General features: G+C 37.1%; 1 protein-coding gene across 3 annotated transcripts in view; it reads right to left on the minus strand.

Annotated features, from left to right (window-relative positions):
* Positions 1 to 13,315, minus strand: part of LOC104586836 (integrin-linked protein kinase 1-like) — a 42,623-nt gene that overhangs the window by 14,209 nt on the left and 15,099 nt on the right. For 2 of the 3 annotated variants that reach the window (XM_088894744.1, XM_010244202.2), the window contains exons 5-10: positions 13,044 to 13,164; positions 12,598 to 12,677; positions 12,066 to 12,128; positions 11,827 to 11,948; positions 8,714 to 8,799; positions 6,993 to 7,117 (exon numbers count right to left, since the gene is read on the minus strand). In XM_088894744.1, the coding sequence (XP_088750870.1) occupies positions 6,993 to 7,117; positions 8,714 to 8,799; positions 11,827 to 11,948; positions 12,066 to 12,128; positions 12,598 to 12,677; positions 13,044 to 13,164 (597 nt within the window). Of the gene's footprint in view, positions 1 to 6,675; positions 6,869 to 6,992; positions 7,118 to 8,713; positions 8,800 to 11,826; positions 11,949 to 12,065; positions 12,129 to 12,597; positions 12,678 to 13,043; positions 13,165 to 13,315 lie in introns of all 3 variants that reach the window. The other variant, XR_016080418.1, reaches the window with a different exon arrangement.

Below are 13,315 nucleotides of genomic sequence, written 5' to 3' on the forward strand. Positions count from 1 at the left end.
CTCAGGAGGAGCGCAGTGAGAGTGAGGTTAACTCATCTGAGGTTATTCCTTTACCCATTCCATTGAGTAATGAAGGCTATAATGGTGAGGGTTGTCAGAGGGATCAGGAGTTGAAAGTCTATCATGGGCGATGCAGGCAGGTTGATCTCAGTCATCAGCAGTCCAGGCCAACCCCAGTTCCTTCTACGGATCCAGATCTAGGTACTATAGTCCCAAGGCCCACTGAGATACCTTCTACTGTTGCTACTTCCCCTCATTCGGATGACATTAACCTCCCTATTGCGATTCGTAAAGGGAAACAACGCTGCACCACATCCACAGCTCACTGCATTTCCCAGTTTGTATCCCATGATCGCTTGTCTCCCTCTTACAGGTCCTTTCTCACTTCCATTGCTGATATTCCTATCCCCAGAACAGTGCAAGAAGCCTTATCAGTTCCAGAGTGGAAAGATGCAATGAAAGTTGAAATGGATGCCCGTTTGAAAAATAATACTTGGGAGCTAGTTGACCTACCCAAAGGAAAGAAACCAGTTGGATGTAGATGGGTATTTACTGTGAAACATAATGTTGATGGCTCCATTGAAAGGTACAAAGCCCGGTTAGTTGCAAAAGGTTTTACTCAGACTTGTGGTATAGACTACTTGGAGACTTTTGCCCCAGTAGCCAAGATGACCACTATTTGAGTTCTATTAGCCCTTGCAGCAAGTTACTCTTGGCCCTTATCCCAAATGGACATTAAAAATGCCTTTCTGAATGGAGACTTATAGGAAGAGGTCTACATGCAGTTGCCCCCTGGATTCCATGATGCAGAGACAGGTAAGAAGGTTTGCCAACTGAATAAGGCATTGTATGGACTAAAGCAGTCCCCTAGAGGTTGGTTTGATAGATTCAGACTAGCCCTTGGAAAATTCAGCTATGTACAGGCCCAGTCAGATCAAACACTGTTCATTAAAAGAGTGAACTCTTCTTTGACCTAGCTTGCTGTATATGTGGATGATATTGTAGTGACAGGGAATAATAATAGTGAGATTAAGTCCCTTAAACAGCTCCTTCATCAAGAGTTTGAGGTGAAAGATCTTGGTGCACTGCGATATTTTTTGGGTATTGAGGTTGCTAGATCTAAACAGGGATCTTTATTTCTCAAAGGAAGTATGTTATAGATCTGTTGGCGGAAACTGGAAAGTTAGGTGTCAAGCCTGCCGATACACCCATTGAACAGAATCACAAGATCAGTGCAGAGGGTGGAGAGCCTCTTGAAGACAAAGCTATGTTCCAACGGTTGGTTGGAAAGCTCCTATATCTCTGCCTCACACGGCCAGACATCAATTATGTAGTCAGTGTTGTCAGCCAGTACATGCATTCCCCTAGAACTACTCATCTTCTTGCAGTTGAGAGAATATTAGCATACTTGAAGAGATGCCCAGGTAGAGGTGTACTGTTCAAGAACAATAATCAGATGAAGGTGGAGGTCTATACAGATGCTGATTGGGCTGGGAGTGCTGATGACAGGAGGTCTACCTCTGGATATTGTGCCCTTGTAGGAGGTAACCTTGTCTCTTGGAGGAGTAAGAAACAAAGTGTTGTTTCTCGCCCTAGTGCCGAAGCTGAATACAGGTCAATGGCTAACGGAGTGGCTGAAATCCTATGGCTGAAGTCACTACTTGAAGAGTTGGGTATTGATTATGAGAAACCCTTGATGTTGTATTGCGATAATCAGGCAGCTATTAATATAGCTCACAACCCGGTGCAGCATGATAGAACTAAACATATCGAAGTTGATCGACATTTTGTCACAGAAAGGGTCTCATCACAAGAAGTGTATCTCCTGTATATCACCTCCAACATGCAGCTCGCAGATCTTCTCACCAAAACTGTTCCAAGGAAGAAGTTAGAAGCAGACCTATTCAAGTTGGGAATGACAAATATCTATTCCCAACTTGAGGGGGAGTGTAGAGAACACTGATGTGGGCCCCACAGCTGTGGTCCCCACTGTGTTCGTGTGACAGCACATGTAACCCTTGTTAGTTATGTTAGTGTTAGTTGGTAGTTATCTTAGACAGCTTGTTATTTCAGTTTTTTATTTGTTATATTTGCCATGTAAGCATTAAGGGCAATTCTGCCCTTTCCTACAATTAGTGAACATAACATATAAATATTGAGAGAGTGGCGGCGGCAAATTCATTCGATCTGTCCCTCCTTTCAAAACCCTTGTGTACTTCTGCTTCTTCTCCCTCTTTCTTCTATTTTTCTCAATCCGAAATCTTTTGGAATTCAAGACTGACTGTAGTCTTGATCGACTACTCAACTCTGATGGAAGTTTTATAGAAAATTTGGCATTCACTGGGATAGGGGGTGTCTTCCAAGACCCAAAAGGAAGAGTGGTGGTTTTGTATTTAGGACCCTTAGAGCATGGTGATACACTGACAACAGTACTGGTCAGCTTTCTGCAGGGGTTAAAGTTTGATAAACAATTTGGATTCCACAATCTAGAGGTGGAAGGGGACTCTTAGGTGGTCATTTCTTGGACAAGATGCAGCACCCAAATCTTTCCTACCCATTGTGTTATCCAAGACCTGAAATATCAAAGGACGATTGGGAGTGGCTATGAGACAAATAGAATATACTTGATGGATACACCTAATGGAAGTCTTGGACCACTTCATGGGGTAGCTTTGGAGTCTATTTCTATAGAGTCTGTTGATTGAGTCATGTTATGTCATTTATGTTTTGGTCATTTGTCTTTTTCTACTTTAAGTCATTTGTTTCCAGAAATGTTTAAAGGGATATCTCTATCTAGTCTTCATTGTGAGTCATGTGAACTTGCAAATCATTGTAGACATTACTATTTAGTGAGTAATAAAAGATCAACTTTTTCTTTCCATATTATGTACTCTAATGTGTGGGGATCATATCATTTATCTACTATGAGGAGTTACAAATACTTTATCCTTTTTGTTGATGATTTCTCACACTTTACTTAGATTTACCTTAAGAGATCCCAAAATGAAATGCCAACCATTGTGCAACGGTTTTATGAACTTATTCTTATCCAATTTAACAATTGGATCAAAATGTTCTACTCTGATAATGCAAAGGAAAATTTTGAGAAAAATCTTTCGTCCTATTTTGATGCATTTGGGGTTATACATCATAACTCTTGTTCCTACACTCCACAACAAAATGGAGTGGTAGAAAGGAAGAACCATCATGTGGTTAAGGTTGCCAAAAGCCTCCTTTTTGCATCCCATTTTCCTATTAAATTTTGGAGGGATGTTGTCCTTACAGCTACATACTTGACAAACCACATGCCTTCTTGTGTTCTAGGTTTCAAGACCCCCTTTATCCTTCTCTTTCTTGATGCGGATCTCTTTTCTCTTCTTCTTCGAGTTTTTGGGTGCATTTCCTATGTGCATGTCCATGGTCATCAGGGACATATATTTGAACCTAAAGCACACAAGTGTGTTTTTATAGGATATGCCCCTACACAAAAGGGATATTATTGTTATGATTCAGTGCTTGGAACTCACTTTGTTTCTAGGGATGTCACATTTGTAAAGTCTATTACTTTCTTTGGAACTTGTCTTGAGTGGGAGCATTCTGAAGAGTTGTTTGCTAGGTCCCCAGTTGTTCCTCTCCTGGTTCCTCTTGATTCCTTGATTAAATAATCTACTTCTATTGGGTCTCCTCCAATTAAGTCTTCTCCACATGTTCCTGCTCACCCTCCCATTTTCACTTCTCATCCCATTGTACAAAGGTGGTACTAAAGACAAAGACTCGTGTATGAGCAAGTTATTTCCCCTTCTTCAACCAAGCCTCTTGCTCCTCTCATCACTACTAAGGTATCAGGTCAGCCCTCCTCTACTCCTACTACTACCTTCCTAGATCATGACCTTATTGCCCTTCGAAAAGGTAAACGGAAGTGTGCAGCTCATTGCATCTCCAAACACCTGTCTTACAGCCTTTTTTTTATCAATGAATATTCAGATTTATTAAATCAAAGCCAAAGATAGTACAACTTAGGGAGAGGCACGAGATGGTACCTCCCCTTTAAAGAGGGGAGATGGAAGAAACCATCAACCCTTTAGTTAAAGAACATAACAAAGGAAAAAGGTTGTCTTCAACTTACTATTCCTTTCTTGCCTTTGTTTCTATACATGTTATTCCTAAGTCTGTCCCATAAGCCTTATCTAAACTAGAATGAAGGAATGCTATGATGACTAACATAGATGCTTTGCATAAAAAAAAATACCTAGGAAATTATGGACTTGTATGAGGGGTAGGAACTAGTTGATTGTAAATGGATTTTCACTATTAAGTACCATTCTAATGGTACTACTGAGAGGTTTAAGTCTAGGTTGGTTGCTAAAGGTTACACTCAAATGTATGGTGTTGATTACTTGGAGACATTTGCCCCTGTAGCTAAAATGACATCAGTTCAAGTTTTGAGATCATTGGCTGCTAGTTTTGACTAACCACTTTACCAATTTGATGTCAAAAATGCATTCTTAAATGGAGATCTACATGAAAAAGTTTATATGCCTTTACCTCCAAGGGTGTATAGGAAGGAAATGCAAGGGAAAGTGTGTAAATTGAAGAAGTCCCTTTATGGCCTCAAACAATCTCCTAGAGTCTAGTTTGAGTGATTCTAGGTTGTCATCGTTACCTTTGGATACACACAAACTCAGTCTGATCATACTCTATTTGTTAAAAAGAGAGATTCCTTAGTGACCCGTGACCCTACTCATTGTTTATATTGATGACATTGAGGTTACTAGTGATGGCACACAATAAGTGATTAACCTTAAAAGGTCAGATATTTCTTGGGAATTTAGGTTACTCGAACCAAGGATGGTATCTTCATTTCTCAACCTAAGTATGTTCTTTATCTTTTTGTTGAGATTGGAAAAACTTGGTGCTAAACCAACTTCTACACCTATAGACTTGAATCACAAGCTCTCGGCTACTGATGGTGAACTATTGGCTGATAGGGGAATGTTCCAAAGACTGCTTGGAAAGTTGCTTTATCTTTGCATGACTCAGCTAGATATTTCCTATGTAGTGAGTGTCACTAGTCAGTTTATGTTACCTAAAAGGTACTCCAGAGAAGGGTATCATATTTGCTAAGCATGGGCACATGATACTAGAAGTATACACTAATGCATACTAGGTTGGATGTATTGATGATAGGAGGTCCACCCTGGGATACTATACTATGGTGGTAGAGAACATTATTTCGTGGATGAGTAAGAAGCAATCTATAATGGCTAGTAAGGGTGTAAAAAATTCAATATCTGAATTCGAAGAAATATTCGAATATTCAATTCGATTCAAATTCGATCAATTAATTATTTTAGGTAATTAATACATATATAAAATAAATATTTTATTTATATAAAATATATAATTTAACTATTATATATAAATTATATAAAAAATTTAAATATTCCATATATTATATATAAGAATTAAATAATCGGTCGAATTCGGATATTTATTGAATCAAATCAGGTCATATCTGAATTCGAATCCAATTAGCTATTGGATATGAATAGGATATCTGAATTCGACCCATTAGATATTCGAATTATCCAAATTTTCAAATACCGTTGACAAGCAGCTATCAACATTGCACATAATCCTATCCAACATGATAGAACAAAGCACATAAAGGTTGATAGACATTTTATATGGGAGAGAGTTGCTTCATGGGAAGTCTGCCTACCATTTATAGCTTTTGAAGAGCAGTTGGCTGATGTCTTGACAAAAGGTGTTTCAAAAGGGAAGCTAATAAACTATATAAGCAAGCTGAGCATGATTGATATCTATGCTCAGCTTGAGGGGGAGTGTAGAGATACTAGGTCGAATGGGGCCTAATGCACTATTATGTTATCTTTTGTTTTCTTATTTATTATGTTTGTTAATGGGCCTTGACTTTATGGGCTTGTTAACCTTTCTTATTTAATTTTTAGTATGATTATGAATTGGCCACCCCTTTAAGGGCAGATTTGTAATTGTTCCAATTAAGTTAAGTTTAATAAAAGATTAGAGGAGTAAGGGAGGAAGAGATCGAACTATCTTCTTCTTCTCCTTTCTTCTTAATCTTCTTTCTTCTTTTCTTTACTGCTTCTCTTCTTTCTTCTCACCTTTTTGCCTATAATCTGTGATTTATTTTTCTGATTTATTGGACTGTATCACATCTAATTCTGTAAAACTGTTGTAAGGCTAGTAATACTATATGAAGCAGAGTGTTGGGTAGTCAAGAAACAATATTTCAAAAAATGAGTGGAAGAGTGGAAAAAATAGAAAGAGTAAGGTCAAAAATGAAGTGATCCTAAGGAACCTAGGAGTAACAACAAGAGAAAGTAGACTAAAATGGTTTGGTCACATGCATAAGACCATCTACAGCACCCATAAGAATAAGCAATCTATTGCAAGTTGAAAGGTCTAGAAGGGATAGGAAAAAACCAAAAAGGACATGGGAGAAAGTAGTAAGAAATGATTTAAGCGCTCATAATTTAACAATGAATATGGCATTAAATAGAACAGAATGGCAAAACAGGATTCACATAGCTGACCCCATATACTTGGCATAATTCTTAGATTACAATGATGAAAATGATAATGATGATACATTTCTCTTTGTGCACCTCTTGCTTTAATTATCTTGCTACTAACCAGTGTTGCATGGACTCTTCTAAATGGATGAAGTGTCCATGTCAGACATGTATCAAACTTCAGCACTCCGGATTCTTGAGGGACACTTCCATGTGACATTTTCTTCCTTTCACTGTTTATTTGACATAAAACTTTGTTTTATCATCTTCTTGAGTCAGACTCTTGGTCATGCATCATATTCTGATTCTCATGTCTGCATCCATGCAACACTACTACTAACTGATTGCATTTCAAGATAATGCACCTCAACCATCGAAAAAGAACTTCAAGCTGACAGAATATTTAATTGAGTTCACAATTTGAAGAAATATACTTACTCCTTTAGCTCCTGGGGGTAACTTCTTGATTTGGTCTTTAATGATGGTCTCTTTCCTTCTAAACAAATCATTTTAACAGCATCTTCTGTTGATTTGGGGTGGAAAGGCGGCACTCCTTCAATCATCTGTTTTCCGGTCAAGCAAAGAAAAAAAGAAAACAACTGATTAAACAACCTTCCATAATAATAATATGCATCAACACGTAATATGACTGCCTACACAATGAACTTGAACCATGGAGAAAAAAAAAAAAAAGAAGAAAGAAATCAGCATCATGGCAGGGCATCACATGAAATATGTGGACTCACTCTTGTATGGCAGCTCTACATAAGCCATCAACTTGAATCGAAGATGAAACATTTTGGTCATACCATGAAGTAAAAATTTAAATGATCCAGACAGCTTCTCCAAGATTATTTAATATAAGAAATGTGCATGATATATTGGGTGTGGCAAGTGTTTTTATGCAAATATCAATCATTCTCAAAATCGGACTGATCCCCCTGTTCAGTTGTCATCACAACTTCATGGTAATTTTTTTTCTTCTCCTTATGTCATTATGTGAAAGAACTTGGTAACATCTTCCTATTTATCAAGGAAATTTGCCTTGAACAGGTGAACTAAATGAATAAGTGTTATGTTTTGGGGACAGTAGCCAATAAACTTCTATCATATGCCCCCCCCCCCACCCCCCCACTCCACATCCATGTGAAGAAAATAAAAGTGGCAGACAAAGTACAGCTTCCCTCTCAGCATTGGCCAGCCAGGGTGATGATAGTCCATCTCCCTCCAATGTAAGGGCCTACTTAACATATGGATGGTCTAGGTAGTTTTTTCCCCTTTACATGAAATAAACAAGTATTGCATGAGCCATGCAGGCTCTTTCCAGATTATTTTACCTGTCTTCTGTACTTTTTTCCATTTTCTTATCAATGAGCTAACAGGTTAGTAATTAATCCTTAAGGGTGAAGTCAGTATTTAATTCCAATATCCAGAGTATGAACTAATACAGACTTTACCAACTAGCTAGTTGGCATATCATTTAGGTTATATTTGGATTGATCATTGAGGTGAGATATGAACTATACCTGTAATGTGATTCAAGGAAAACTTTTTTAAAGATGATATGCAAATTCTGTAGTAAAGTAATCCAACTAAAAAATCTTGATTGGATGATTTTAAGTCACTAAAGAAGTAATAAGAATAAGAAGCAACATCAGTGGAAGCAACAAAAAACAACAACAGTAACAAAAGCTATCCTGACTGGATTTGGGTCTTGAAAGAGATCTTCCCACTGAGGAATGTATAAACCTGCCAGGAATGACCCAACGTGTATGAAATAGCCAGATAGATGAGCAAATCTGCACATTGCACACATCTACATCAAGGATATTCTTGTCTGCACGTGTTTTGATGTGTTTACATATGCCCTTATGCTTAGGTTAATACAAAATTTCTGATCTTACCCATCTTAACATTAGATGGACCAGATCATTGCTTTGAAACGTTGGAGGCTCAAAATTTCAAAGTTTAGAAGGCATGTCCATGGTTGATGAATTCCATAATAATTTTAATCAGACATGTGAAGCCTCTTATTCATTTAAATAACTTCATTTGTAACATTTGAACATAAGAAGCTAAAATCAGGAAAAGAAACACAACAAAACAGTATAACATGCTAATGACAATAATGGTGACTATGATGATATCCATAACAATACCTCACAAAGAATAAGGCCAAAGGAGAAGGTGTCAACACTTCTGTCAAATATTTCATCTTTATAGACCTCGGGTGCCAAATATAGACCTAGCATTGATGAGAACAAAAATTATGTGATCTTTAAGTACAACCATAGGATAAACAACTTATTTATATATTTAAAAGGAAAAATTAAAATTTTATAACATGTGAGTTTCATCAATGGTAATAGCAGTTACAGCATAAACAGTCAAAGGGACCTCAGTGATGATCTAAAAACTGGCTAGAATGTGTCCATGATGATTTCTAGAATCTCCAATACCTAAGCCACCTGGATTGCCCATACTACAGCCATCAAAACTTAGATGCATATGGTTTGGTGGAGGAGGAGACCAAGTAATAACTGCAAAAAAGGGCTCAAAAAGGCTTAATAACTTCATCTAATGAGATACCTTTATTAAAATAGTCTCCATTAAAACTATTTTGTGTGAAATCTTTCTTAAAAATCCAGAATTTGCTTCTTTCTTTGGTAATAAAAAGAAAAAAAAAATATATTAAAATAAAAAGATAAGGATGAAAAGAAAAGTGACCAGCAGTTAAGCAAGAGAAGAAAAAGAGACTACACCTCAAAAGACAAAGCCCAGCCTCTAAATGTCAAAACAACCACCCACATGACAAAAACAACAGATACCCCCCCAAAAAAAACCATCCGCCCCCGCTAAACAAAAACAAGACACAAACAACACCCTACATCAACAGACAAAAAAATGACCCTCTCTACAAACTTAATTAGAAACCTCTTTGCCTCTCCTGCTAGCTTTCTTCGAATTCACTTTCTTAGTAGGCTCAATTCCAAGCAAACCCCCTTTTAGTCTTGCAAATACTTTTGAGCAGTTCTCTGGTTGTTGAATCTTCTCACTGCATTAGGCTTCTTCCTCAATACCCTTAGTGTCTTTTGACCATCATTAACTTTTTTCCAGTTCCAGCACCATGTTTCTCTCAAAAACTGCTCCAACACCAACTCTCCCTATCCTCTGCAACCCACCCCATCTCCTTCAAAAACAAACTTAACTTTTTTTATAAACTTTGACCTAGAATTGATATCAATCTCTTCTGAACCCAAAATCTCCTTTATCCTGCAAAGGCATCGGATGTCTTTCTTCCAAATCTTTAAACACTTTTCCTAGCAAAACCCACCCCTCCAAGAATATCTAACCCTAATGCTTTACTTCCACTTCTATTTCTACCATCTACTCCAGATTGACTGTCCTTTCAATTTCATGAGCCTCGTCCTTGTGACCTCATCTCCACTTGAATTATCTTCTCTCCTTCCTCCCCTTCAGTAGCTACTTTTTCATCATCATCTTGCAATGGCCTTGTGCGGTAATTCCTCTTCCGGCATTTACTTTTTAAACCATCTATAATGTAGCATCTATCTTACATCTCCACATTATCTCTAATGCAGGAGCAAAGAACGAAAAAACTGGAAGCTTTTGAAATTTTTATGTATTATGTATTTTTAGACGGTATGTGTATTTTAGTCATTATACATGGTCTATGGGGCCCATCTAAAATCCACTTCTTGCTACAAATGCCATTTGAGTCAGACCTATCACTTGTTGAATCACCATTTTGAACCTTTCCAACAAGACTTTCCCCATTATCTTGCATGCACATGAGATCAAGCTGTTAGGCCTATAACCTTCACCTCAATGGCCCCTTCAACCTTAGGTATTAAGGAAATAAAGGTAGCACTGGCACTTTTCTCCACCATATTCTATAAGAACAAATCTCTACACATTAAACATCTCCTTAACCATAGACCAACATGTTTTAAAGAAGGCGAAATTAAAGTCATCAGACCCTGGTGTTTTGTCCCCATTCAAAGAACTCACTGCCCTCCAAATGTCTTCATCAAAATCTCTTTCTAACACAACCCACTATCTTCATTCAGCATATTGAAATCCAGCTCCCCCCATAAAACATTTTCTTGATTGTACTGCTTTGAAAAGATTCTTGTAGAAGTTGCAAACAACTTTTATATCCTTGGATCCTCCACCATACTTCCATTCACCTGCAGCCTTGCAATACAACTTCTCCTTCTCCTCATTGCAAATGCATGAAAAAAGAATGCGCTTTATCCCCTGCCTTTAACCAAATTTCTCAAGATTTTTTTATCCAATTGATCATTGTGCATTATTTATTCTTACTCAACTGTCATTCTTTTTTTCCACTCCTATTCTAGGCAGTTAGTTTTCTTCTTCCAATCTCTCTCACCGTGCCATTTTTTTCCAATACTTATTTTGTGCTTTTCTTCAAGTTCCCAAGTACACTCTTGTTCCAAATCTTCAAATCATCCTTAAGCAATTGTAATTTGTTCATCATTACAAAACCATCTCCTTGCATCTGGTAACTACTCTATTTTTGTTCTATGAACTCCATGAATTCCAGATGTCCAAACCACATATTTTCAAACCTAAGAAATTTTAGCCCTCTATATTTTGCCAAAGTCCCTCAATAAAGTTTGTCTGTGATCAGACAAAGGAATAGCTAAAGCTTCATGAATTGAATCATTCCAATTCATTTCCCATTCCCCATTAAAAAGGGACCACTGAAATCTCCTTAACATCAATGGGGACTGTCCATTTGTCCAAGAAAAGAAAGACCCATTCAAAGGAGGAGCATCAGCTATTAATGTTAATAAGAAGGGGGATAGGGGGTCTTCAAGCAATTACCATCACCAATTTGCTTTTCATATATGCCTTCTGTTAATGAGCTTCATCATTGGGAAAATAAAGCTAAATTTTTGTAGATGCTTTAACAAAATCAGTGGGTGTTTTACCATTTTATGGGTCCTTCAGTTCTAGTATATCTTTCTACAAAAAAAAAAAAGTTCTAGTATATCTAAAACCTTTCCTAATAACTGTAACATTTTTCCTAAAATATCAAAGGACAAAGAAAAATCTACAGAACTTTATAGGTAGACCTTTAGTAGCTTGATCAAGTAAATGCGTAAAAAAAAATAACCAGCTTAGGAATCTTTATTTGTATGTCAAACTTCAATCTTGTTAAAGCAACAAATTCGATTACAGAAGGATATTATCTAAATTAATTTGGACATATGGAAGAGCATACTTGAAGGGTCAATATGAGCGCCTGGTTGTGCCAATTTTGCTTTGTCGGGTGAAAGTTTTGACAACTTTATCAATCCAAATCCCGTTACCTTTAAGTTGCCTCCATCATCCAGCAAAATATTTCTGGCACCTTACCAAAACTTCAAATAGTAAAGAACAGTACATCACCCCAATGAGTACAAAGAAAACACAATCCGTAACTCTACCTATTTAACTAACTCTGGCTATTGGTTGTCTTACTTTGGCTTTAAATCACAATGAATAATTGGCTCTGGCTTGCATTCATGAAGATAGTTCATGCCCCTGAATAAAAAGAAACAGCATTGTAAACAACACATGTCTCAAAGAACCATTCAACTTAAAAGCTTAAGCTGTTAAGTGAGGTCCTTGAATAGGTTTTATTCTTTAATATGCCCCCTCACACGAAAGCCTATTGGGCTTGAAGCATGAGCAGCACAGACCCACCCATACCATGTGCTGAAACTTAATTAATTATAATGGGGTGACGAGACCACTTAGTCAAAGTGACTCTGATACCCTCTCAAAGAACCATTCAACCTAAAAGCTTAAGCTGTTAAGTGATGTCCTTGAATAGGTTTTATTCTCTAATACATGAATAGCTTAGCGACTCAAAAACTTGATGGTTATAAATATTTTGAAGCAAATACAAAGGTGCCATGTGGGGCATGATAAAATATTTTATCTCATACAATAAACTAAGAAGGAATATCCTGAAGGGATAATTGTAGTGTAGAAGCAAATATGAACTTGCCTGGCAATATCAAGAGCAAATCTCAGAACCTTAGAGAGTGATAAACGCCCTTTCTTTTGAAGATAACTTCCAAGGTCACCCTGACAAAATCGTACCGAAATGAGAACCAGTAATTCATTCTTTGAAGTCTAGATAGTGTATGTGGTGAATGTAAAGAGTTTTTTAAAGTACGCCCAGATACGGTAACTGGCACAGGCACAGATACATGGCTAAATAAGTGAAGTTTGTAAATAAGAAAACATAACAAATGTTAAAAAAATGAACTGTATAAGCATAATACAAAGGTAGTTCAGTAGATTAGTTGGTAAGAGAGTGGTCTTATGGCCGGCAGTTGACAGCTCAAGCCCCTTCAGTATTTTGATCATATCCTATCATATTCTGGCATATAGAATAATTCTCACATTTTGCTGCCAACCATATTCATACATAAAGAACAACTTCCTTACTTTTGGATGGTACTCTGACACAATCATCATTGGTATATTCTGAGTTACAGCTCCAACAAACTGAACCACATTAGGATGTCGAACTTTTTCTAACAACGTTAATTCATGCTTGAAAGCATTTCTGTTCCACAAAATATATATCAAAGTCATGTAACTGAAAATGCTAGTGAAGAAAAAAATGAAATAATAGCTTTTTAAGCAACCACTAACAGAAAAAATAAAACCAACTCATTGCAGCAAAATTTTGAAGACAGGCAAACAATATGGATTCA

The sequence above is a fragment of the Nelumbo nucifera genome, chromosome 1, assembly GCF_055504915.1.
Source record: "Nelumbo nucifera cultivar China Antique chromosome 1, China Antique-T2T, whole genome shotgun sequence".
Classification (NCBI taxonomy): domain Eukaryota; kingdom Viridiplantae; phylum Streptophyta; class Magnoliopsida; order Proteales; family Nelumbonaceae; genus Nelumbo; species Nelumbo nucifera.